At 45.5% G+C, this 26,046-nt stretch overlaps 1 protein-coding gene across 15 annotated transcripts in view; it reads left to right on the forward strand.

The window, feature by feature from the left end:
* The window catches only part of COL13A1 (collagen type XIII alpha 1 chain), a 101,503-nt gene extending 75,799 nt beyond the window's left edge, over positions 1-25,704 (forward strand). For 11 of the 15 annotated variants that reach the window (XM_038140824.1, XM_038140834.1, XM_038140827.1 and 8 more), the window contains 8 exons: positions 1,137-1,217; positions 3,627-3,662; positions 5,754-5,807; positions 6,086-6,139; positions 6,902-6,937; positions 9,722-9,808; positions 13,834-13,872; positions 17,137-25,704. In XM_038140824.1, coding sequence (XP_037996752.1) covers positions 1,137-1,217; positions 3,627-3,662; positions 5,754-5,807; positions 6,086-6,139; positions 6,902-6,937; positions 9,722-9,808; positions 13,834-13,872; positions 17,137-17,169 — 420 coding nt within the window. In that variant the 3' untranslated portion in view covers positions 17,170-25,704. Of the gene's footprint in view, positions 1-1,136; positions 1,218-3,626; positions 3,663-5,753; positions 5,808-6,085; positions 6,140-6,901; positions 6,938-9,721; positions 9,809-10,723; positions 10,802-13,833; positions 13,873-14,323; positions 15,968-17,136 lie in introns of those variants that run through there. The other 4 variants (XM_038140826.1, XM_038140831.1, XM_038140828.1 and 1 more) reach the window with 4 other exon arrangements.
* Positions 25,705-26,046: the final 342 nt, after the last annotated feature.

The raw sequence follows: 26,046 nt of genomic DNA on the forward strand, positions 1-26,046 counted from the left end.
AGGATAAATACTTCTGCATATTTTCTTGAAGGAAATGGATTAGCAGCTCTCATTTTAGGACCCAGAAAAATGGTCATTCCCTGCAGTTTTCACCCAAAGAAGTGGGAATTCACTGGTCTGTGGAATCCTGCCCATGAGAACACTGTTGAAATCTTTGTCTGCAGGGTAGTGGTCTGTACAGTGGGATGAATAGTCTGCCACACAATCCTAAGGAACTGAGCTCTAGCTAAAAATTAATCTTAAAATTACCCTGTACATTCTAGTGTAAAGCACTCAAGAACTTCACTGTCCTTGGTGGTGAGAATCTTTCTAATCTCCATCTGAATGCTCAGCCTGCACTGTTGGAGTAAGCTAAATGCTCACTCCTCCACCGTGGAGTGGAAATGTTCAAGGAGAGCTGCATATTTCTGTTGATGTTCTGGGAAACGATTGGAAAATGTGAAAAGTGTCTTAATTTTAATTATTCTTAGTATTTGGCCACCAGCATTGTTTGGGCATTAAAAGGGATGGGTATGTTTTAAAAAGCCTTGTGAACAGCAGTGAGGAGGAAAAAAGTTATGGGTACATTTTGAATTTCAGAAAAATGAGTATTATGTTTAATATTGCTTTATAGTTTATAATTGAGAATTTTAAATATACAGCTGGGAAAGGAATGCTGAAATTGTTTTTTCTGACATGTTGAAACTGATGCCTTAGCATTTACAAAAGTCTCTCCAAAAATTATTTGTGTGATTTTTCTTCAAGGCTTGTAGACACCTGTCATTCACTTCCAGTGGATCCACATCTTAAAATGTAAACCCACTCTATCAGATAACTTCTGGTTATTTATATTTATATGTAAATATATATACAGCAACAGCAGCAGGGAGAGCAGCACCGGAGTGAGCTCAGCTCTCCAAACACCTTTACCCACAGAGCCTGTGTCTCCTCTTACTGCCACTGAGTTAAAACAGCTGCTCACACAGGGGTAATTTGAATGACTGTGATTTTCTTCAGATTAGGCTGAGAATTGGGCTAAAGCATTACTCTGCTGCCTCCTGTATTCCCTCTGTCATCCAGTGCTCTCTGAAGGGAGGAATGTTTGTTATATAAGTGCTGTTATGGTGGGTTTATTTTCTGCTCCATCCTTCCTTTAGGGGGAAGCAGGGATTGATGGAGTGAAAGGAGAGAAGGGTGCCCAGGGTGAAAAAGGAGACAGAGGGCCACTGGGATTACCCGTAAGTATCCAGGAAGCAAGCAGCACTTTGTGAGCCAAACTTAATATCAGCTGTAAAAAGATCCCTCAATAGGAGAGGCACGTGGGGATTTGGTATGTAAAGTCAGAGAAAGAGATGGTCTATAAATAACTGTGCCTTTGCTTTTTAAACCCAAAGCCTCAATTTCTGTACTGAGCCTTCAGCTTCTAGATCTGTTGAATAGATGAACGATCACTTTATTTCCTCCTGCTTCTGGCAGGACTGGGAAAAACAAGCAGTAGCTTTCTTGGAGGTTCTCTGCACTTCAGGGCAAGACCAGAAACGTAAGTCAGAGATGTGGAAAGAGAAACGCCTTCCCCAGCCATTTGTCTCCTGGGTTAAGCTTGGTACAAGGCATGGTGGTTCTTAGTGCAACCAGCTTCTGTGATAGCTGAAACATTCCTGTCCCTTCTGCCATGGAATCAGTGCTCCCCGTGGCCCCGCTTGTCCCTGCTGTGTGTGAACTCAGTTCCAGTAGCCTGGTGTTAGAGCACTGCTTGGCTCTAACCAAGCAAGAGGAATTGGGGCACAATGTGTTATGGAGAAGCTGCAGGAGCTTTAGATACAAACCCGATGATGAGTTGGTGGTAACTGAGTCCCACCCAGTTGTTCCGCCAGCCCCCAGGTTCTTCCATCATAAAAAGCACTGGTGGCACAGTAGATCTTCTCCCTTCCCCAAATGTTCTGCCTGGAACACACACTGCAGAGTGCATCTCATGTGCTGTGTGGTTTGTTGTCCTGTGTTTGACCACCCAGATCCCTTGTCCCTGACTTTGGCTGAAATGTGCGTGTCTTTGTTCGTAAAATGTTTTCCTCCTTTAGTTGTGCCGAGCAGTGGTTCCCTTCTAGAGCTTGAATGAATCCCCTCTAACTCCAAGTACTCCAATGAGCCCAGCCTGAGTACATTTTAACCATTTTAACTGAGTGCTTTTTAACCAGCCCTGCCCCTGGGGCTCCAGGCAGAGCAGTGGGGAGAAAGGGGTGCTTTTGGAAGGCTCAGAGGCAAGGGATTGTGCCTCAGCGAAGCAGTGAGAAGTCAGAACCCAGTCCCCTGAGAAATGCAAATGGAAGTTTTCTGTGTAAATGGGTATTCCCTCAAGCCTGTGGGGTATCCAGCCAGGGCAGGGGGAGGAGGTCCTTGTGACAGCCCAAGCAGAAGGTGCCCCAGCAATTATCCCAACAATTCATCCTTGTGGCAGGGAATGTGCTAGCTGCTTCTCCTGCAGCAGTGAGCCCCATGGGGGTCCAAAGGTCCCCTGGCTTTTCCCATCACTCTTCCTGAACTGTGGGGGTGGAAAGATTGGCTCAGAAGGGTCCTCTTAGAAATGTTTTGTTTGGATCAGCAATATTGGCTGGCTAACCCGGCAGCACAGCTCGTAAGATCAGATACTGTGGAACTTGTATCCTTCTTCAGAGCCACTCAACTCTCTCCAGAAGCTTTTCCATGCCTTATCCAGTGTATCTTCAGCCTGTCAAACTAAATGCAGTGCCAAGCAGCTGTAAAATCCTGAAGCTGGATCTGCTGCCTTTTCCTCTGACCTGGGGCTTGACATCATGCTGGAATTCCAGTCCTGATTGTCTGCAGCAGCCTTGGGCTTCTCCATGGCTGACAGGGTGAGGAGCTTGTAATGCTCAAGTGGAGGAAAAACCCCGTATTTGGTACTTACAGCCTTCCACAGCTTTTTCTCCCAACCACTGTCTGAGACAAGCCCCTGGGCTGATGGGCCCTGGGCAGAACCACTGTTAGGCCTTGTGGATGAGGAGATTCAGGGCAGGAGCCGAGCAGGCAGTGAAGGGCCACTTGATCTCAGGCTGGTGTAAATCTGCACTGGTGACACAGGGAGATGAGCCACCTGTTTCATAAGCCCCCAGACAACTGCATGTGGAGTGGAGCAAGCCTGCAGCTGACCTAGTGGGCACCACAAGCCCCGGGTTTCTTGGTAGCAACTTGAACAGCTGATGGTTCTGCACTGCCTGTAAATGCCTTGGCGACCAGTGGCCTCTGAGCCTTGTGTCTCACCTGTGTTGCCCAGCCTGCCACAAAGGCAGTGCTGATTCCATCTCCACTGTCACATTGTCCTTTTCACCACCTGTCATAGAACAGCTGCTTCCCCAGGAGTTCTCCTGGTGGCATTGAGTGAGGGAAATTCGCACTCTTAAGACGATCTGAAAGTTGCAGGTCAACATTTATATGTATTCAGTGTTTCTGTGTTTTTGTTGGTTTGCTTGTAAGTGCCATCACCTGTCCTTGAGATCTTAATTTTTGTTAATTGCAAGCATATGTTTGTCTCAAGTCACTGCTTTACTCACCTCTCCCCTCCCCTCTCCTTTCCCCTCACCCTCCTCCCCTCTCCTCTGCCTTGTTTTTGTGAACCCTCCCCGCCTGTTCAGGGTGCTTCAGGTTTAGACGGCAGGCCTGGACCACCGGTGAGTTCCATTTCTGTTACCCCATGTTTGTCCTCCCCAGTGCCGTGACTCGTGTTGTGTCTTCCACCCAAGTCTTGTTTATACCAAGAATAATCTTGTTTTTACCAAAGCAGGCTTGGGAGGGGGTTAAACTTAAAATGAGGAGTGTTGTTACACACTTGCTGTCTTTGATGCTACCAGTCTGGATCCTGGGATCACAGCCTACTTGTTCCACTCTGTCTCAGTAACAAGAGGAATGGAACCTCTGCATGATTCCAAGATGCTCTGTTCTCCTGTCCTCTTTATCCTGGCGGGTCTCCAACCTGTCATTCTCCATGAGACGGGAGAGGGACTCATCATCAGCAACTGTAGTCACAGCACAAGGGGGCTTAAAAATGAAAGATTCAGTAGGTTTAGATAGGATATTAAGAAAAAGTTCTTTACTCTGAGGCACTGGCACAGGCTGCCCGGAGAAGCTGTGGCTGCCCCTCTCCTGGAAGTGGGTGAGGCTTGGAGCAGCCTGGTCTAGTGGAAGGTGTCCCTGTTCATGGGAGGGGGTTGGAACGAGATGATCTTTAAGGTCCCTTCCAACCTAAACCATTCTATGATTCTAAGTAATGCCAACCTGGTTCTGCAAGCCACTCTGCTATTCTTGGGTAACAGCTGTTAATTAGCAGCCAAATATTTTTAATCCCTCTTGGGAAATCACAGATCACCCATGTATAATCCATTTGGCTATTTAAAAACAAAAAGCAATTTCTCCTCCTCAGTGTAGCTGGGAATGATTTCAGCTGCTCTGGCTTCTGAAGAGAATCTGAGTGGCAGCTTATAGAGTTACTTGTTTGGGGAAACTGTGGATACAATTTTATAGACGTGCAGGGGAGATTTCAGTGTATTCCTTAGCAGTAAATGATGCTAAGTGATGGCAGCTAAGATTTCCCCAATTGCACGGATTTAAGGAGAGCCTGATTTTTCTCTCTCCCTTCACCACGCTGAAGTTGTGTGCTGCATGAGCTACTCCTCAGCTTGTGTTCTGCAGATCTTGACTTCTCCAAAAAGCTCTCCTGATCCACATGAGCTGTCCTGCTCTCATCAGAGGGGTTGCTTTAGTGACTAAGCATTGCAGACTAACATTAAAATGTACAAGACCCTTTGCTTTAAGGCTTTTAGAAAATTACTCTCCCATTTTGGAAGTTTTCTCCTTGGTTCTTCCTGGGAGTCAGGCAATGTGCCTCAAAAGTATCCCTTTATTGAGGCTCCATGAGGGAATTGTAGACCCAAACCTATGTGGTTTAAGGAGTGTGAGTTGGAGGTGCTGGAATCCTGTTCTTAGCCAGAGGGGTATTACTGAACCACCCTGCTGCAAACATTAAAGATCGCTGTGATTGATTTCCCAGAGACCAGGTGAATCTCAGGAGCACCAGCGAGGAAGTTTGGCATGCTGGTGGGAGATGGCTCTTTGTCAAAGGGTTAGGAAAAACACTGGGTTTTCCTGTCAGCATGGCTGGGAGCCTGGTGGAGTGACAGGAATGGCAAAGGAGGAGCAGAGGGACTGGAGGATGCCCGTCCCAGCTCACACCTGTGCCTGTACACACCTGCATTCAGCTCTGCAGCTTGGGCTCTGTCAGCTTGCATGAACCACTGACCCAACTCTTCCCATCTCCTCAACTACACTGACTCCAGGAGGGAGTAGAGAAAACAGGGAAATAAGCAAAAAGAAAAGCAAATTGTTCTCATGTGTGTAAATTGCCTTTATTCTGCTACAGCTTTCAGCCTTGTCTGGTGTAAACTATAAAGGAAGAATTCCTGTTCGTGGAGCTGGTAGAAATGCCAGCTGAAATAATTTTCAGAAGGGACCTTCAGAATTACAAATGAGGCTCTGTACAGGCTGCTGGTGTCATCTAACACAGCAGTTCCCATGTTCTTCAAATTGCCTTGCCAGCTACAAATCCATCTCCAGCAGCACTGAAAGCTGTAGTGGTGCTAGGTGCCTTCCTCCACCAGCCTGTCCTTCCAAGCTGTGCTTTTTCTAAGGGAGCAGCAGTGTCCCCTGGCTTTAAGGAGGCCCTGGAATAAAAGTGTCCTGATGTGTTTTCCTTCCTACAACTGCAGGGTATTCCAGGACCAATTGGGGCTTCGGGACCAGCAGGACCAAAGGGAGAAAGGGTGAGTTTTCTTCAGAACTGACAGATGCTCTGTAACTTCTCTGAAGATACAACAGCTCCGAGGGATGGAGGAGCTCCAGGCTTTTCCAGAGCCGGAATTGCCCTCTCCTTGCTCATAGAAGAGCCTCAGCTGGGCCTCTTTGGTGCTTGAGTATGTCATCCTTGGGGGTTTTCAGGTGCTTTGAAATGCACCCTTTGCTTTTTCTTCTGTGGTGCTCGGCTGCCTGTTTCTACTAAATAGGAATGTGAACAGTTTCTACTCTTCTGTATCCGTTTCAGGGCAGCAAAGGAGATCCTGGAGTTGCAGGACCAATGGGGCCAGCAGGGCTTCCTGTAAGTATGGAAATCCCAGGGATTTATCTCCAGAGCCTGTTTCCTTGCTGTGCTTGACAGCTGAAGATGCTGCTGTAATACAGTGCTTGCAGACACAGCTGGGTTGGGTGTAGCTCAAGTTACAAGATTTTGTTCGCTATGGGAGTGACAGAAAAAGCTGAGTAGCTTCAGAGCAGGCTCACAGTGATGTGGAGGAGGCTGCGAGGAAACTGTTAATTGACCTTGGTCCTTGAACTACCTAAAGAAGCTGTGTGGGACTCCCAGGATATGTCTCCCAGTCCAAAATGCTGCTTTTGAGCAGCTCCTTTACCTTTCACAGCCTGGATGCCTCCCACCTGTCTGAGAGAGCCCTGTGTTGTCATTGCAAGAAGGGACAAAAAGCTGCCTTCAGTGAGGTTATTTCCACTGTCTGGGATTGCTTTTGGCAAAATGGGGCCAGTGTTGGTGCTGTGGTCTAATGCAGTCATGGAGTGGCTTTGTTGTCCAACACAGAAAAGGAAGTTTGTTGCATGCTCACAACTAATTTGTTTCTTATCTGAAGAGTCCATAGGGTAGGTCCATAGGTAGGAGTGGTGTCACCACCTGGATGGTCTAATGGAGTTGAAGAGGAGGTTGCTAGTTGGAAAAATCGTGTTTATTTTTGGCATCGTCATTGGTACAAATGGAAAAAAAAAAATCCTGAGCACACGTTCCTCTCTTTAGTGGGAACATGGTGAAATCTGCTTGTTTTCAAATGTTTCTTTCTGTGTTGATGCCTTTCAGGGTTTACAAGGTCTACCTGGTGACAAGGGAGTCCGGGTAAGTTACCAGCAAGCTCCTTGTGTTTAATTGCTAACGCCTGTACTCAGTGACAGCCCAGTTAACTCCTGTGGCAGCCAGCATGTCTTTGTGTGCCACACCTTCATCCCAGTGACTTTACACACCTGTGCTTTGAAGGTGAGACCTGTAGCTCGTTCCGTCACCTGGAACATTGTGCTACACCTCGCTGAAGGCTCCAGGAGGGATTTTCTAATGTGTTCATTGTGGTCACACCTCTGTTCTAACTGAAGCACAGGACTTGTGTCAGGCCACCATGGTGTGCCTTGGGAAATCCTGCTTATCTAGTTACTGATGTGTGTAGGGATTCCTGGGAGAATTAGCTGAGGTGCAGCCAGCAAATCTTATTTCAGCACTTCTAAATTGTCCCTGAAGCATGAAAAAGAAGGTTGTCTTCTTTGTTAGCAAACAGTCCTGCAGAGAATTTGAAAGATGGAAATTTTGAAAAGGTAACTTAAATTTGCCTGTCTTGAAGAATCAGGCCTGAAGTCTCCTCAGGCATTGTCATGATGTGATGGTGAAGAGCTGGGTCAAACCCAATGACAGGAATGGCAGCTTTCCCATTGTACCACCTGTGTCATGGAAAGATAAACATTGCTAAGAAGTGTGTGTTGAGAAGCTCCTTCTTTTTTATATCAGGTTTTTTTGCCTGTTAAGGCTTTGAATCTGAATATTTTTTATAAAAACATTTAGGAGCTGTGGTTGGATATAATTTCTATTTAGAAATATAAATTACTTTTGGATTTGAGTCTGTAATATTACAATTGTATAAATGTCAAGAAGTTGAATACAGTACAAGTGTATGTAGTCACACCTTTTATTCATAAGACTCTAGCATCACCTAAATTTATCTGGAGGTGTAGTTTTTTTACAGTGCATGTGCCCATGTGATGATTTCATTATATGGATTTGCTTTTGATGTGTAGTGAGTGTTCTGTCCTCTGTCTGCAATGGATTTCTGACCTTACTCTGCACAGAAAGGACAGTTCTGGACAGCACCAGCCAGCTGGCATCTTAAACTAGGGGAGAAAGGTTCAAGTTTCATGGAAGCACCAAAGTTCTCCCCTTTTTTAATCATTGCATTTCTGGCTTTGCTTCTTAACTTTCCCTTCACTTTTGTTTTGCTTGTGTGGCTTCTTCTAAAAAAATGTCATTTTTAATTCCTAGACTTTTTCAGTTGGTTTTTGAACTGCCTTAGTTAAAAGAAGGATCTTTCTTTAGCTTTCATTAATGGGATTTCTCTGAGCTCCGGCATAAAAGCAAGTGAAAACTGGGAGAAATTGTAATTCCTTGTAGAGGATGAGCTGGAGGCACAAGAGGGGAGTTTTGCTGGCCCCTGGAAGCAGGCATGCACTCTGCCTCACTGCAGCCCATGGTGTGCAATGGCAAAGTGAGAGAGACTCAGGGGTGGAAATGGGCAAGTGCAGCATCTTGGGGGGCCCTAGAGAATACCCCTTTTGCCACTGAGCCTTTGTACAGGGATTTACCCTTACTCCTTACTCTGAAGTCCCAGTTTGCCAAAAGCCTCTCTTTTCCTCTATGCTTTTTAAATCCCAGAAATGCTCCTGCTGCTCTCTGCTTGGAGCAGGAGATCAGCATGGCTGTGGCACTGACAGCAGTGGGAACAGGCAGCACTTTGTGAAAGCCAGCTGAAAAAGTGTGAACCCTGAACTTGTCCTGCTGGTATTTTAATGCTGGGGGGTTTGTGTGTGTTTGTGCATCTTCCTCGCTCCTACAGGTCCACCTTTGTCCCCTTTATCCCTTCCTCCTCTTCCACCTTTCTTCCTGGTTCCTTCCTCCAGAGCAACCCCTGCTGCGTATTTCCTGGATTATCCTGTCCATTCCAGTGCTTGGTTCTGGGTGACTTCTCCTCATTGCCTCTCCTCTCCCATCCATTTCTCTTGCCAGCTTTGGGTTTAACACTTATTTTTTAAAAGAAGAAGCAGCAGCCCATGCTGTCTGATTTTATCCCTTAATTCCTTTAACACTCCCCACGAGGACCCTAAGCTCAGTTCCCTGTGCAGCAGCCCCTTCCCCCTGTTTGATGCTCAGCAGCTTTGAGAATTTCCTGTTACACAGAAGGATTTGGTGTGGATGTAACTGGTAAATACCACACTGTGCCCTGCCTTGTGCTGCCAGTTAAGGATCAGGGACCTGTGGCTGTGCTGCCTAGGACTACTCCCTGGTCTAACAGGTTTTTTGGGAGAGCACTACTCAGAGCATCCCAAATGACAGCCAGACTGTGCAGACTCAGAGCTGAGTACTTCCTTCATTCCCTGGCTGACAGTTCCCTGAGTGAGATTTTCTGTAAGAATGGGAATTCACAGGGGTAAAAAAAGCTTCCCAGTGCTGTCCCAGAGCCCCAGTGGAACAGGGGCCTTCCCAGCCAGCTGGGGATGGAGATGAGGTGGCACAGTGCTGGCCAGAGGGGGTGGTTTCCCATCCTGTGTGCCTGGGCTCAGCCAGGTCTCCAGGGTGCCCTCTCTGGAGTGTGGGAAGCCCTGGGAAGTGCTGTGATGATCCCTTTGGTGCCGAGCCCGCACAGCCTGTCCGTGAGGGACTGCAGCCACAGCCAGAGTGTTTATGCAGCTCAGCTACAGCTCTGCAGCTCCAAACACTGATCTTCACTTCTCAGAGGGAGATTGATTTTAAAACGTTTCCTAAATGTTTATCCTTTTTTTAAACTATCGCTGACATTTGTTTGAAATGGATGATCCTAAAGCTTTTGTGTATTCTTTTTTTCTTGGACTAAACTATTATTTACAGGGGGAGAGGGGCAAGAAAGGCTCTAGAGGGTCTAAAGGGGATAAGGGAGACCAAGGAGCACCTGGATTAGATGCACCCTGTCCGTTGGTATGTCCTGTTTCATCAAATGTATTGCTTTAAGTTGTGTTGATGGGGAAGACAGAAGGAAATCATAACATAAATAATGGTCTTACAAAAGTTCAACATTCGGATCAGCCCAGCTGTGTTCCCACCACAGCCTGTGGCAAAGCTGGGGGACCAACCGATCCTCTGAGAGATCAGGCTGCTGAGTGACCATGGTTATGTTCCTTCCTCTTCCAGACAAAGGTTTGGGTACATGGGGTGTGCCATGTGCTGGGAGCTCAGGGCTTTCTCCCCTGTGGATACAGCCCCGTCTCCTTTGCTGCTGGTTCCAGCTCTTCTCTGGAGATGCTCGATGGGATCAAAGCTACGTGGCAGCAAAACTGCAATGCTGGTTTCCTTGCCTTGGAATAACAGCCAGCTGATGAGATGGCCTGAGAGCACACAGGGCACTTGAGCTGCACTACCCAGAGGGAAAACAAGTCTCAGTTATCCTAAGTGGGATGTGTTTCTGTCAAAACTGATTGGCTATAAGTCTAGATGAGTGAATAAATACAGGACTATGTGTACATTTTAATCTAAATTAGTATGCTGCAGCAAACACTGCCAGAAACCTGCTAGCAGTGCCACAAATTCCAGGAGTACCTGGGGATCATTCTTTTAGAAATGCAGCTGCTGGGTTTCTCGGTGAGGATTGGAGGAATGGCTGATTTTGGAGTGGAGGAAACGCCATTCCCATCCTCTCAGAGAAGCATCTCCTGGCTCACAGATGACAGGAACTGCTGCTGCTGCAGACACAGCCCGCTGTGCAGCCAGGGCTCTGTGCTGGGTGTGCAGCTGAGTGCCCTGTGCCAGTCCCAGCAGGCACTCAGCCTCTCCTCCTGGGACGTGGAGCTGGCTGGCACTGACTGAAATAACGATAGTGGTTGATTTCATAAACAGGGTCTCCGAGGTTTTAAAGGCGAGAAGGGTGAGCCGGGGTTACCTGGGCTGGACGGCCTGGATGCCCCATGCCCATTGGTATGGTGTACCTTCCCTTTCCTGCATGCTCGTTTGCTTTTTGGCTCTTGGTGCTACTTTCTGATCTCCCCAAACAGCTGCATGCCCTAGAAACACTGGCAGTTCCTTCCTCACCTGTCTCCATACTCCCTTCCTCTCGTTGCTGCTGTCAGAACAAGGCCCTTCCCTTCATTCTGATTCCCAACAGCTGCCAGCAGTACTTTGTGGCATGAGGAAAAATGGAGATGGAATGTGGTTTTATTTACAACTGCTTCACTTCTTCCTTTGCCTTCCCTTTGACAATTTCCAGTAAACCAGTGTATGCAGACCCAGCTCTACGCTGGCTTGGCCTCCTCACAAGGAGCTGCAGTGCTTGTGTCCTTCATTAACTCTGTTTTTAATTGCTTGTGTGTGTTGAGCACAGCCTGACATGGTTCCATATGACCTCAGTCACCCCACACATGAAGATGACTGAAAATGATAGTTATCCCATTAGTAAGCCCATGTGAAACATATTAATGGGGACACTTGACCTCCCTGCTGGTAATTCCTATTTATGACTCTCCTCAAAAGTCCAAATTGTACCCATAGCATCCAAAAAACTTGCATTGCATTTAGGACTGCCTGTTTCCCAATATCCATCTTACTCAAGTAATAAAATGATTATTGCATTAGTGCCTGATCTAGCCCAACTGTTGTAGGACAAAAGTATTCAGAAACATTTAACCCCAGCTGATTTCTTAGTATCCCAATAAAGGTCACCAATTTATTAATTTTCTCTGAGCTTTCTGGAGATGCAGCGTTCAGGTGACGTTTTTGCTCTCTGGGAGAGTCCCAACATTTCCATAACACAAAGAAACTTTTACTCCCCTGCCCATCCAGCAGTGTTTGGCATGACAAGGTTTGCTTGAGGATGGTCTTTCCAAGCTGTATGCTCACTTAAGGAGGTCTGATGCCATCTACAAAGGATGGGATATTGTTAGTTCAACTAGCTGGGAAAATGCATCCCAAAGCAAAAAGCCACATGTAGTTTGAAAGTTTTTCCTAGTTTCTTGAGGGAAAAAAAAAAAAAAGCCATGAAATTTCCATTAAAAGCCTTTGTTATTTGAGCTTTGTGAAGAGCTAACATAATTTTCCTTCCAGTGTTCCTCCTTTGGGTGCTTCCATTGCCTCTTTGGGACAGTGACCGCTCAAAGTCTCAGTTGCTGCTCCGTAAATTCTGGGTAGCAGAAACTTGTTCCAGTCCCACAGGTGAAACCATCCCTGCCCAGAGCAGTGCACGAAGGAGGAAGACCACAGAGCCATGTGTTTTGTGTCCCAGTGATCACAGCCAGGTTTCTGTGGAGTAACTTCTGGCTGAGTAAGGCACCTAATTCCACCAGTGCCCTGGCAGGTGACATTTCTGGTTTTGTCACTGCTCTCAGAGAGGATTCACCTGACATGGCCATATTAGAACTCACACTTCTTTTCATACCTATTTTCATTAAGGGAAACTTGCCAGAAAATCCGATGGAATATGGATGCTGTTATTTTTTATACGTGGCGTTCTGGCATGCAAGCTAGTTTGGGAACGTGAATAAGCATGTTTTTTGATCCAACTAGGTTAAAAGCTTGGCATCCAGCTGACACATCCATGTGTGTAGCTCATGGAGGCTGTGAACTAACTCTTGGCACATCTGAGATATGTGGAAGGAGATCCTTGGTACTAATAAGCATGTCATGTTTCCGTTCTCAGCACATTCGCCCACAACAAACACTTCCTTGTGACCCTGGTCTTCCTTTGATCCCTGAGCTGTGACTCCCTGGCCTCCCATTCCTTCATACACCTAACTTCCCATCTCCTCCTGCCATGCACTATACCAGTCATTCCTGTCACCACCAGTGTACCAATGGGAACACCACAATTTACCCAGTAAATGAGCTGTAATTCTGTATTTCCACATCGTTGGGGGAAGGGGAGGAAACAGCACAAGGAGACCAAAGTCCAAAAAATGCATTTGAAAAGCAATATTGTTACAATATCACGGCAACGTTCAGTACATCAGCCCCCTGGAAGTGCATCTCCAGCAAATAGTTCATTTCCCAATATATCACTGTGCATTTGCTTTTCTGTTTGTATTTTTTGGGGGTTTCCTGGGGAATAGTGATAGACCACGAATCTGCCATGTGCACACAGCACAAGAATTTGACTTCTCGTGTCAGACATGTATTTCCTTACACCTGGCTGTATCTGCTGCTCCAGAGCACCTGAGCACTGGTGTCATATCTAGCCCATGGCAGGGCTGCACAGGGTTGGAATGAATGGCAGTAATTTACAAAAGCATTTCCCAACCATGGAGCCCAAGACATCACGGTTGCAGAAGTGCCAGGGATTTCCACAGAAATCCCACTGATGTGATTGAAGCCAAAGTCCCTTTTCAGGGAGTCGGCTGAGACATCCTGAACCAGCAGAGGGGCTGCCCACCTGCTTGCATTCCTAATTTCCCTGGAGCAGGATCTCCCCAGAGACAAGAGGGGGTAACTGGGCAGTGTCTCACATGACAAAGCAAGCCCTTTAACAGGGCAGAAAGGAAATGGAGATTTTTATTTTTTTTCTAGACCCTCCTCAGGGTCTGAGGTTAGTGCTGACTCTGGGATTGGCAATGTTACAGAGCGAGGCCTGGGGACACAGAGCAGCCACCTCTCACTTTCCACTGCCAGCCCCCGGCAGCGTTTATCTGGCTGAGTTGGACCTCCTGTGTTCCTTCTCTTCTTCCTTCAAGGAAGCCTGCTTAGACTCCTTTCTTCTTAGGGGAGGGTGGTTCTTGGGTACCTAAGTCCCTTGCACAGCCTGCAGGCATTTCCCCTCTTCACCCCAGCCCCTGCTTCAGGCTGCACTGGTTGTGCCAGCCACAAGTCTGGGTCATCTGAAGGATGAGGAATATCTCTCAGACTATTCCTCCAGCCCTGGTTCAAACTGTTTGTTGCAGTAACAGTTAACCCATGCCTTCCTTTCTCCACCTCTGTCCTGCTTTCTGTGTCCTAAACTGCTGTTTCATCCATCTTTCTCACAGGGAGAAGATGGCCTTCCAGTTCAAGGCTGCTGGAATAAGGTAATCTTGGAAATGTTGCTGTGCTGAGTTGGCAGTGCCACGAGTCCTGCTAATGTTTTCCATTAATCTGGCTAAGGGCAGAAGAGGTGTGGATGCATGGATGGGATTTCCAGGACTGTGTCCCAGAAAAGTGGCAACCAAAACTCCTCCTTATTTAAATATCACAGTTCAGCTCTATGGGCTACCAAGGAGGGAACTGGATCTGTGGCCTTTGAGCTGCCTGGCCCCAAAGTGCTCCAGTCCTTGCACAGAGATGAGATTTCCACCTGGGTTCTCTCAGACACCCCCTGCACACCCCAGGGTCTGGCCCACCTTCAGGAAAGGTGGAAAGGGTCCCTGCTGAGATCCATCACAGCTCCTTTTCCTCCTGGAGAGCCCAGAGCCAGCTTCCCTAACAGCGTCCTTCCCCCTGTGAGCTGTCACTAACACTTGTTTATGTTTTCTTTTGCAGTGATGATTCTAACCCTGGACTGACCTGTGTGTGTTACTGTACATAGAATATTTATTTTTATACGGTGTTCTTCTCTGAAATGCCAAAAGTTATGCATTTTTACAAATTATCGAAAAGTGGCATATTTTTTGTACAGAAAATACTAGATCTCCCTTTTTTCCCATTTGTCAGTTCTCTGTATGATTCTATGTCTGCATTACGCTTGTTTTGTCAAGGAGTACAGCTGTAATATTTACATGATATTTGTGCACACATGATGAATATAGGAACTTAATAAATTATTGCATTTAAAGTGCCCAAAGGAACTGCCCTGTATAGATTTAAAGGTCATTTTCATTTTTCAAGCTGGATCATTCAAGAATATTTCAAAATATTATGTATTTTTTATTAAAGTGAAATATTAACACTTCTGTTGTGATGAATTAAAGTGTTGCTGAAAAACTTCCTAGTAGTCCCTGTGCACTGGGAATGTAGAGACACCATGATTCACAATTATCCCCCCATGACCTGGAATAACCCTCATGACAAGGAGCCCTGGGTGGCAAGAACTTCTAATTCCTTTCTAAATTGTAGGCTTTCAAACAGCTTAATAAAGCCTTACTTAAAATTAAGCATAACGCAGCATACCTTGATATCCTAACAAATGTTTGTAAAATCAATCCATGATTTTACATGGATTTTAAAATGTTAACCAAAGGTCACATGCAAATTTGCAGAGTGTGTCGTTTTCATTTGCATATGCACATCTTAATTATCCTTCCTGACCTACCTTCGTTGATGTCTCAAGTCTAAACTACCCAGAGAGGAAAACACTACCAGACTAAAGTGAGCACAAGAGTGTGCTTTCCTTAGGATACGAGGGGAAAAGTGGGAGCCTAAATCTATTCCCTAAAACACATCCACTTGCCTTGGCCCTTCACACAGGGGCAAAGGCAATGCAGGAGTCTCAGGGGGAAGCTACCAGTATTTAGTGATCCCAAAGGAGAAGCACAGGTGGTGATTTATTAGTGAGACTGATCCACTCAAGTCCTGCTCTTTGCATGATGCTGCCACTACGACAGGAATTCAAATCCTCCTGGCTACAGCTGTGCCAGTGGAAGGGATCACTACCATGATGCTCCCTATAAACTGTTTATCTGTTCACAAACTATTAATCAGGTAGTTTTTCCAGATGATTCCAAGCAGTCTTTTAGCACCGTCATAATAAAGTGACGGAGTAAGGGGTGTAGTGCCCTTGTAGACAGGGAAAGGGCTGCTGGGGACTGCCCAAGGATCCCAGCCCAGCCTCTGACTGCTGCAATCCATCTGTCACTCGCCCTGTCAGAAATGTATTGAATTTCATCTGAAAACCAGTGAGTTTTCCACTGCCCCGTGTCCTGTCCCTCCCTGCCCTGCAGGCTGTTCCGACTCCAGTGCCCTTGCAGTTAGGAAACTCCTTGCAACTTTCGACCTAAACTAATTCATGTTATTTACAGCCATTTGTTCTCATGCCAACATTGTCCTTGGGATGAAACGTTTCCATGCATGATGTTTTCATGAGACGCTTGGTGTACTGGAGCTGAAACGGCACAGAAAGAAAATGAACCACAGGGCACTGAGGCGTTCTCCCTGGTTTTCTCAGTAATAGATGTCGTTAATACGAGCCCCAGCTCCCCGTTAAAAGGCTTTGCAGCCGTGAAGCTGAGCTAACTGGAACAGCTAATGGTCCAGTTGTGTTTTAATTGCACACCTGTTAAAGCAGTTACTAAAGACCCAGCCAGGTGTACTCCTCGTGCTTGGGGTTTGGAAGGTTGTAGCAGCAGCAGTGAGTTCCTGCTCTGTTCTTGAAGGTAGAATGTTTGAATGCTTCAGTCCCTTGTACAGATCCTGGCTATTCTTAATCCTAAAATATACAGAAATTCCAGTTGTGTTTTAATTGCACGCCTGTTAAAGCAGTTACTAAAGACCCAGCCAGGTGTACTTCTCGTGCTTTGGGTTTGGAAGGTTGTAGCAGCAGCAGTGAATTCCTGCTCTGTTCATGAAGGTAGAATGTTTGAATGCTTCAGTCCATTCTACGGATCCTGGCTATTCTTAATCCTTAAAAATACAGAGATTCCCTAGGAGAAGCTGCTAATGCTTCCTGTTCCCTTTGGTCTGTGTAGCATGGTTTTTGTGGTTGCACTGCATGGGATTGTTGGTGGTTGTTTTTATCTGATCCAAGAAGAGCAAGTGCACATCTGCCTTGTCCTTACACAGCTCCTGAAAGGTTAAGGACTCTCGAGGTGATGCTGATACTCATTTTATTTCTTGGGCTGTGTCTTGACTGCTCTATTTGTGAGAAGGCTCCTGCCTCAGGTGTAAGGGAGCTTGAAGCGAAATTGCCAGAACTCTTGCTAGTACCTGATTTGGGTCAGCAAAGACTGACCTACTCCGGGGAAAATGTGTAGGGTACCCACGCATTTAAAGGTTGGGAAAATGGTGACGAATGTTCCCTGTGGCAGATTATAGCCTGGGATCTTCATTGAAGTACCCGATAACCGTTTTGGATTGCTGCTCCACACCCCCGATACTGATCCAATCTCAGCAGCCCCTGGGGATAGACAAGAGGGCTCAAATCAGTGATACTGCACTGACCCGCTGCTCTTCCCAAACCTGAGCTCCTTACATGCCAAAAGAAACGCAAGTGGGGCAGCTGGGTTTGTACCACCCCGAGCATGGCAATTTGTTTCAGGCTCTGTCCCTACTAAAAGCTGTAACCAGGCTGCTGTTGCTGTGGATTCCTGTCAATTCTGCCTGTCTGTTTTCACCTGAAACCTTTTGTCTGCCACTTCAAGGGTCAAACTCCTTGGCTGATAGCCAGAAAGTGAGTCTGAGGGTGGAGAAGCTTGGGAAATGGCAGCAGAGGGAAAGGAGAAGGAGGACCTTCCTGAAGATTTGCTGGAGATGTTTTGCAAGTTCCCTCCCTGGAGCTTGGGAAGAGTTCCTCAGCAGTGCACCAGGAATGTGTGCCCAGATGCTGGGCCTGCAGGAGCTCGGAGTGCCAGCACTTTCTGCTTTGCTTTCTGTTTTCTCCCAGAGGCCAGTGGCAGGGGTTGAGAATGGCACCATTTATATTCTTTTTCTTTGGTCATTTTCACTTTATTCTACTATTGTGGTCAGACTCTTCAGATGAAGAATTAGGCTCATTTTCCAGCAGCAGCTACATAAATGAGTGCAAGACACAGACAATATTTCTGGGAGGGGATCCTTTGATCCAAGAAAGAAACCCTTCTTGAACATTTCTCTTTAGAAAAGCAGAGAAATCCCAGAACTGTGTTCAGTTCAGAGTGCTGCTCAGAGAGGATGTGATAACACTTTTTGCTACCATTTCTGCTTACCAGGTGACAAACTTCCACCTGTATCATTGATGATTCCATCTTTAACCTTTTCATCACAAACTTCCTTCTCCCGTTTAATTATAAGGAAATGACATTGGTTTGTTTGGGTTTTCTAAAACCATACTGGATTCTGAAGGCATGAAATATGTTGTCGGAAGAGGAAAATGTGGAGTGTGGAAAAAGTCTGGTTTCACGGACTAATTCCTTTGCTTTCTGTGCTTGTGCTTTGGTCTCCACTGCACCCTCTGGATGTACTTTGTCTGGAGCCCTCCAGAAATGCTTTCTGCTGGCCCATTAAGGCTCTTTTGTGGGTACATCTCCCCAGATGTACATCCAGATGGAAAAGAAGGATCACAAGGGTTCGATTCCACTGTTACATGTTTTAATATGTTCACTAAAGGGAAATAAAGATTGGCAAAGTGCTGAGGGGTTCAGAGGACATTTCCCAGCTGCCTAAAGGACAGAATATACAATCCTGGATACTTCCTACCAGCTGCCATGCAAGCCTGGCATCCTTTACTCAGCCTCCACTGCTGAAGGTTAGCATGTAAGCTCAAGTGTCTTTCCACCACGGCTCTTGCAATTTATTTTAAAAACCCCAAACTTAAAATAAGTACCTGTCTTTTGAACGTGACAAAACACCTCTGCTTTCCTGAGTGCGTTGGGAATCCCGTTTGCCCAAGAACTAAACCACGTATTTAACACTTTGAGGGAGTGATTCCCCGCTGGCCTAAATGATGCCATTTGCATATTGAAATACTTGGGTGAGCCAGGGCTATTGTTATTAGAGCTAATGAATGATATTATCTCAATCATTAGACATCCAAGTGCTAAGCGATTCACATTACAGCTGGGGAGAAAGTGCTGATTTCAAGCTGAAAGGGATGCCATTAGCCCAGAGCAATCCCAGATTCAAACACTCTTTGTCAGCACAAGTGGAATGATTCTGATCTTCTGATAAGGACGTCTGTACCTGACAGCCATCTCCTCTCTCCGATGCACAGAAAGTCCACTGTTAAAATAAGTCCAGGTTTGCAAAGATTCGGGGAAAAGTCCTGCTCTCAGGTTCATCTGAAGAATTGCAGATTTTTTTTTTTGAAGTTTCTAACAGATGTGTTCAGGAAATAGAGTAGTGGGGGAAGAAATTGTTTCAGCTGGGAACCAGGCTGGTGGAAATATTAATTTATTTTATTTGTATTTTTTTTTAATTTTTACTTTTTTGGGGTGGGCGGAGGGAGAACCTGACCAGAACTGCAGGCGGTAGGGTGTGCATTTTTCCTTCTTTTTTAATGAAAACCATTATATATATAGTTTGATAATGTTGCTTTTACTTTTTGTGAATGATTTTTGGGGGGCAATTTGTTTGCTCTGTTCTGTTTTCTTTTAGTATATTTTAATGGGCTTTTGGAATAAGTGCATAGGAGTTCCTCACCCAAAATGTCCTAAGGACATTCCTGTTGTGTTTTTTCCCCCCAAGTTCAGTAGTGAAAAGGTGCTTTCTATCGGCAAAGGCGTTTTTAGTGGGGATAAACATATCCCCAAAGGCCACACCTAGGGACCAGGTGCCAGCGACCTCTCCCAGACAAAACGCTCCCTCCACAACGCTTCATTTACATTTACAAAGATCCGAAGGGCTATGTTAGGGACCAGCCGCTTGGAAATGGTCTCTTCCCACCTTAGACAGGTGGTCTGTCTGAAAGCAGTGGAGTCTGGCAGGAGTCGCTGTGTCCTCTTCAGCAAAACCTTCTACAGCCTGAGATAGCAGGCTTGGCTAGGAAGAGCTGAAAAATTGAATTAGGAAGACGTTTATTTGAAGATGGCAAGTTCATGGAGGGTACCTGCTCGAGTGTTACTGTCTGTTGCTGTTGTTTTCTCTCCTCTGAATCCAGCAGCACACACAAGTTCAAGCTTAGCTTTGGGGCTGTGCTTCACCCTGAGCCTATGTGCAAATGCTTTGCTGGATGAAGGTATCCCCTTCTTTTACACTTTTTTCTTCCCTTCCCCTCTTTTTGTCCCTGTATCTTCCAGATGTCTTTGATCCAGACAAAATAACTGCTTGCTTTTCTGCGTTTTCAGAAAATCTCTGTTGGTCACGTTTGGATAATTTTCCACTCCCTGTTATTACCTACCCTTCCTGCTATCCTCCCTCCCTCCTTGTAGGCCTGCTTTGGTAAACATTTTATCTGACGAGACCATCGTGACAAAACATGAATTAAGATTGTAGATGTTTGTGATTTATTTTAGAGTTGACTGTAAACTTTTTACTGTTTAAAAGGCAGCAAGGACAGTGTAGTTTCGTAGCTTTCTTGTGATTTTGTTTGGTCTTTTTTAAACAGTTAGAATATTGCAGATTTTTTTTTTCAAGAAAAACATGCTAAACTTTAGTTTTTCCTGCAAAACATGAGTTTCTTGAACCGCTGTTTCAAAGGTTAGTAAGTTGGATACTAATGGCAGGTACGAGAGGACTGATTGTGGAGCTTGTGGAGCGCAACTTACTCTATTGCTTTCCATGGTATGCTGTTTGTCAGTCTCTTGTCTCCAGTGGGGGTTTGCTGGGAGTGTGAAATTCCATTTTGTGATAATTCCATTGTTTTTTCACAGTAATGTTTCAAAATGTTGCTTCAGTAAATCGTCCCTTTTGCTCTCCTGCAAAGATTTGCTTTTACCCTGATGTTGCACCCCACCAGCAGTGCCCCAGACCAAGCAGTTCCACCCTTGTTTTGAGCCTTCCGAAGGAAGAACGTTAGCTCCGTGAATTCCACAGCCTTCTCTGGGTGATGTCAGTGAAAAACAGAGGGAGACACTTGGCAGCAAGACTGTGCAGGCTGCCATAGGCAGACTCCTTCTCTGAGCCTGGTCCTTCAGCATTCATTCATGACCTGCTCCATTCCCACTCCCTTGGCTCTGCTGTCCCTTGTTCTCACTCACCATGACGTTCAGAGGCAGAGCATTCATTGTTGTGTTCGCCCCCACGGCAAAAGGGCTGAGATTATCCCCGGTGCAGGGAGGAAGGGCCCGACCCCACGCTGTTCTCATGGCTCTGGAGCAGAATGAGCTCCAGAGGCCGAGCAGGGCAGCAATGGGAGGGAGCTCCTGATTTATGGGACAGCCTGTGGGTGCCACGGGCTCTCCACGCTTCCATCACCAGTGGCTGCAGTGAGTGGCTGTGGGGTTTCTCTCGATGCCCTGCTGTCCCCATCCAGGTGACTTAGCTCCTCCAGAAAGTCACAGTGATCCCCCTTGGCATTCAGAGTCCTCAGAGCTACAGGGAACACGGCCCTGATGGCCTGTCCCACACCTGGAATGCCTGTGTCATGGGCACTGCTCCTGTTTCTCACCTTTGTGTCACTTGGACACCAAATTCTTTGGTACCGGGACACTTTCTGTCCAAGATTTGCTCATCAGCCAATGCCAGACAAACACGGACGACCTGCAGGAGAACGATTTCTGAAGCAACTCTGTGTCCTTACATACCTGGTTTCCTTGTATTTTACAAGAGGGATTTTCCCCCTTTGATGGCATAGGATGTAGAATATTTATTGTAGCTGTAGCAAAGTGATGAATTGTGCGTAGACTTGACAGGGCATTGTTTCTCTTACAGGCACTGATTGATTGAGATGTTTAAATCTGAATACATTTTGTACACTTCTTTTTTTCCACACTGAGCTTTTCAGCCTGTGTATTGAATATCCAGTGTTATTTAGCATTGATTCATGTATGTGCTGTGTATACTTGTGTGTTTCCAGTAATTTTTACTGTCGTCGTGCTGTTTCTGAGATGTTATTTCAACTCCTTTTGACATAGTTTAGCTACTTGGAATTTTTTGGACTTCCACAAAATTCCATGCTTAGTAATTGCTAGAATGAAGAGAACAAAGGGATGTTCTTTCCCACAAGCTTTTCAACCTCAGTAGGAGCTTCTTCGGCCAAAATGAGCATTTGACTTTTCTTTTTCACTTTTTTTCTTGTTAATACAATAGTGCTGATTGGTTTTTAATCCTGGGAATTCTGAATTCCATGTTGACCATTCCTAGCAATATTTTACAGAAGCAGAGATAGCTGTGCCATAAGGAGTTATACTGATGATAACAGAATTGAAATATTGTAATTATTTGGCGTTTATTTATAAATGTTTTTTCCACTATTAGGTTTTTAAGCAAATCTTTTCTCAGTGTGATATAAGATTAAAAAGACACTAAAGGACTAAGCACTCAACATGTACAAGGAAAGGGATTCTGGTAAATGACTTCCATCTGTATGAGCGAAAAATAGCTTAGGAATTTTTGTCAGAACAAAAGCTGAGTTTCAGTTACACACTTCCTGAGTCCATTAATTAATTCAGCGATTTCAATGAAACCATCCCTGTCCTGGAAACCAGAGATACACTTTAAGGACCCCCTGAATCCACTCCTCAGTAGCAAAAAAAGCTGAGTTTTGTAGAAATAAAGTGTTGCTTAAATATAGCACCTTCAAAGCATTTCTGTCTTGTAAAAGATGAGAATGTTATCTTTAATCACCGAGTACCCATTTATCAGATAAAGAAGCCAGTGATGATATTATCAGAGGTGCTGGTCTATATTGTGATAAAAACTGCTATGCAGAGCTGTGTATTACTGTTTGAAATACCTTAGTACGGTATTTACATTAATTATCAACGTTAGGAGAACAGATATGTGAGATTTTAGGAGGAAGTTTGGTTGGGGAATGGGTTTTTGGATAACTAAAAGCGGGCTGAAAAACCCGGCAGGATGTTATGAAAAACGTCTCTGGCTGGGGGGTGGTTGTAGTGTTAAACGTGACATCGGACTTAAAGTGTCATCCCATTGTTTTCCAAGAGAAATCGGATGGATTCCCCGTGCCTTGTGTTGAAGCTTTGTGTCGATGTTTTAGTGAGGTTTCTATTCTAATGTATAAACGAAATACATACATACATAGCTATTCCAGTACAGTCTGCATTTGTTCCCTACGATGTACATACTTTCTTCTCCTTTTATAAAAATGCCTGTTTACCTGCACGTAGTTTGTGTCTTTTGTAAATGACACCACATGCAAATCACAGCCCATAAATTCACTTACAGGTGAATTCCCTTCCCCTTTAGGGCTGGGTTTCAGGTTCCTGTGCTGAGGCAAGCACGCCATCTGCTGTTTGCCAGTCAGGCCCGGGAAGTGTGGAACTGGTGGGGAAATGTCAATGGATTTAGGAGAGAAACCTCGATGTCAATGGATTTAGGAGAGAAATCCTCGATTTTAAAGGATAGAAACCTCAAAGACTGTTATCACTACAAAATTAGATGGCTGGAGAGAGGACAGAGTCCTTCCTAGTGCCTGTGTGAGGGAAAGGCAGCAACATCCACGGAGCCCTAGCACTGGATGCTGCAGAATCTGCACAGGAGAAAGCCTGAAAGCTCCCATGGCACAAACAGTGAGCGTGGAGCGAGGCAAAATCCTCAAGGATCTGGATGTTTAACAGTGACTGATGCATAAAGCTGTATAGGAAAACAAATATGTTTGATGATCCAACTGGCAATGGAGTGTTTCAAACATTGCTTTTTTACCTTTCCTTGAGGCTTCAAGGTCACTCTTGTTAATAAAGTGATGGCTCCTGGATGGGCATTGCTCTGCCCTGGGAGAGCAGTGAAATCTTGCACTTGCTCAATAAATAAATGTTCTGGGGGCTTGCTCTGTCCTGCCTCAGACAAACCAAAGGTTGAGACCCAAAGGTTGGCTTGTTTCAAAACATTTTCATTTATTTATAGGACACAGCTGAGATTTTTTTTCCTTTAGGACTATGCAGTTAGCAGGAAAAAAGAGCTAACGAGGTAAATTGTTTTGTTTTAAATCAAACTCAGGAACAATTATGAAAGCAGACAAACAAGCAGGGCTGTGCTGTCCTTACCTGTGAAGCTGCTCTGAAAAGAACCTGGAGCTGAGCCAGGGAGACAATGTGCTTGTCTGTGTCACCAGAGAAAGGAAATGTGTCACTGCTCCAAAGGACACCAGAGGGTGTCACAGCACAGGGACAGACATCCTCATCAGCACAGCAACCATCAATCAGATCTAAGGTCCCTTTGCTAGAGGTGAGAAGTGGGAAGTGTGATCTGTTCAGTGCAGATCTGGAGGGATTTGGAGTTGAGTGACTCGCTGCTCAAGCAGTCCAATGACACATTGCTGCATCTTTGCTCCTCTGACAAACAAACAGGGTTCTGCAAATGCCAAACCCAAATCATCACATCAGGAGTCCCCAGACGAAGAATGTGTCACTTTCTGCACCAAAAAGCTGTGCTATGGTAAATGCACATTGTTGCAAGTAGTTTTCTTACAGAAATTCACAGGGATGGAGGCTTTCCTGCCCTTTAGCTTGGCAGTGCCTGGTTGCCACATTGATCTCTGGCCAAAGGCATCACTCACAAATGTATGGTTTTATCCATCCAGCTTTCCTCAAACTCAGAAACTGAAATAGGTATTTTAGGAGTTAATGTAAAAAATTGCAATCCTTGGGAGGTACAGAGCACCAAGACAAAAGCATCGGTCCTTTCTCAAGCCACCACTCAGTTTCCTTAGCTAGAAGTCCTGTTCTAAATCTTTGGAGAAGCCATTGAATACTCGAGTCCCACAGTTTTCCCTATCCCCTTCTGGCTATTCTTTCTGAGTTGAGGAGAGCGATCCTACAACGTATTCCTCAGCTGAAAACAGTGTTATTTTCTGGGGTTTGTTACCTATTCTTTTTTTTTCCTCATTCTGAAAGATATATTTGTATTTTTATTTTTTTTGTCTTAGGGAGAAGTTATGTTCGTTGTGATTAGACATTTAATTGGTATTTTTACTTACATGGCTAAGGAATAATTAAGATGCGATCTTAGCTGCATTTGAGGATAAGTAAAAAGGATTAAAACCTCCTTTTAAAGGATGAAAAGACATGTTTGATGTTTTGCTAAGCTAATAAGCTACATTCAACTTTTAGAATCAGTTGGTGTTTGGGGAAGAAAGACCTTTCCCCTTGCTTACACACTTCAGCTAACCTGTGACTGCAGCTAATCAGCCCTCGTTAAACAACTGACACACACAAAGACTTCAAATTCTGAAGTACGTGGGATGGTCTAATTTAGGAAAGTACTATTAAAAGAGAGTTCTTCAGAAAGCTGGGATGTAGGTTTTCTGGCTTCTTTAGCCCATTGTACCCAATCTCCTGGCATAACAAGCACATAAGCAATATGAAAGGTGGAGGAAGGGCTTAAAAATGCCTAAAAAATGGGAAAAAAAATAATTCATTACAGAAATATAGATCAGTTGCAGAACTTGGCTGTTAAAGGAGTTCACTATAGACACACATCAGCTTTGCATTGGGCTATCCTAATGCCAGGGCAATGCTTACACTGATTTGATCAAGTTCCCTGGATTATACGCACGCATGAAAGGGAGCTTTTGGAGTACTTGGCATTCCTGTCCTGCCAGGATGACCCTGAACGCCTGCCAGCCCCAGCGAGAGCCAAGCGCTGTCTCTGGGTTCTGGAGCTGTGAAATATTCATTGCAATGTTTGAGCCATAACAGCTTCTGCCCCAAAATGGGAGTGCCATAAACAGGCTGCTTCCCCCCTAGCCGGGGAGTCAGGCAGGCAGCGGGCTAGAAATGATCAGATAGATGTGTTGTTTATTTTGACAAAGTAACAGATTGTGGTTGCGCTCAGGAGGCAACAGGCAGATGGTCTCTGCACAACCTAGAGAGGGCAGGCCCCGCTCCTGCTGAGTGGGAAAGCTCTGCTTGACTCCAGCACGGCACAAACGAGGCTGAGCAACAGTTCTTCCCTGAACAGCTCCATCCAAATGGCACAAACGAGGGTTAGCAACAGTTCTTCCTTCAACAGCTCCATCCAAATGGCACAAACGAGGGGTAGCAACAGTTCTTCCTTCAACAGCTCCATCCAAATGGCACAAACGAGGGTGAGCAACAGTCCTTTCCTTGAACAGCTCCATCCAAATGGCACAAAGGAGGGTGAGCAACAGTCCTTTCCTTGAACAGCTCCATCCAAATGGCACAAACAAGGGTGAGCAACAGTCCTTTCCTTGAACAGCTCCATCCAAATGGCACAAATGGCACAAACGAGGGTTAGCAACAGTCCTTCCTTCAACAGCTCCATCCAAATGGCACAAATGGCACAAACGAGGGTTAGCGACAGCCCTTCCTTCAACAGCTCCATCCAAATGGCACAAACGAGGGTTAGCAACAGCCCTTCCTTGAACAGCTCTGTCTAAATGGCACAAACGAGGGTTAGCAACAGCCCTTCCTTCAACAGCTCCATCCAAATGGCACAAACGAGGGTGAGCAACAGCCCTTCCTTGAACAGCTCCATCCAAATGGCACAAACGAGGG

The sequence above is a fragment of the Motacilla alba genome, chromosome 6, assembly GCF_015832195.1.
Source record: "Motacilla alba alba isolate MOTALB_02 chromosome 6, Motacilla_alba_V1.0_pri, whole genome shotgun sequence".
In the NCBI taxonomy this organism is placed as follows: Eukaryota; Metazoa; Chordata; class Aves; order Passeriformes; family Motacillidae; genus Motacilla; species Motacilla alba.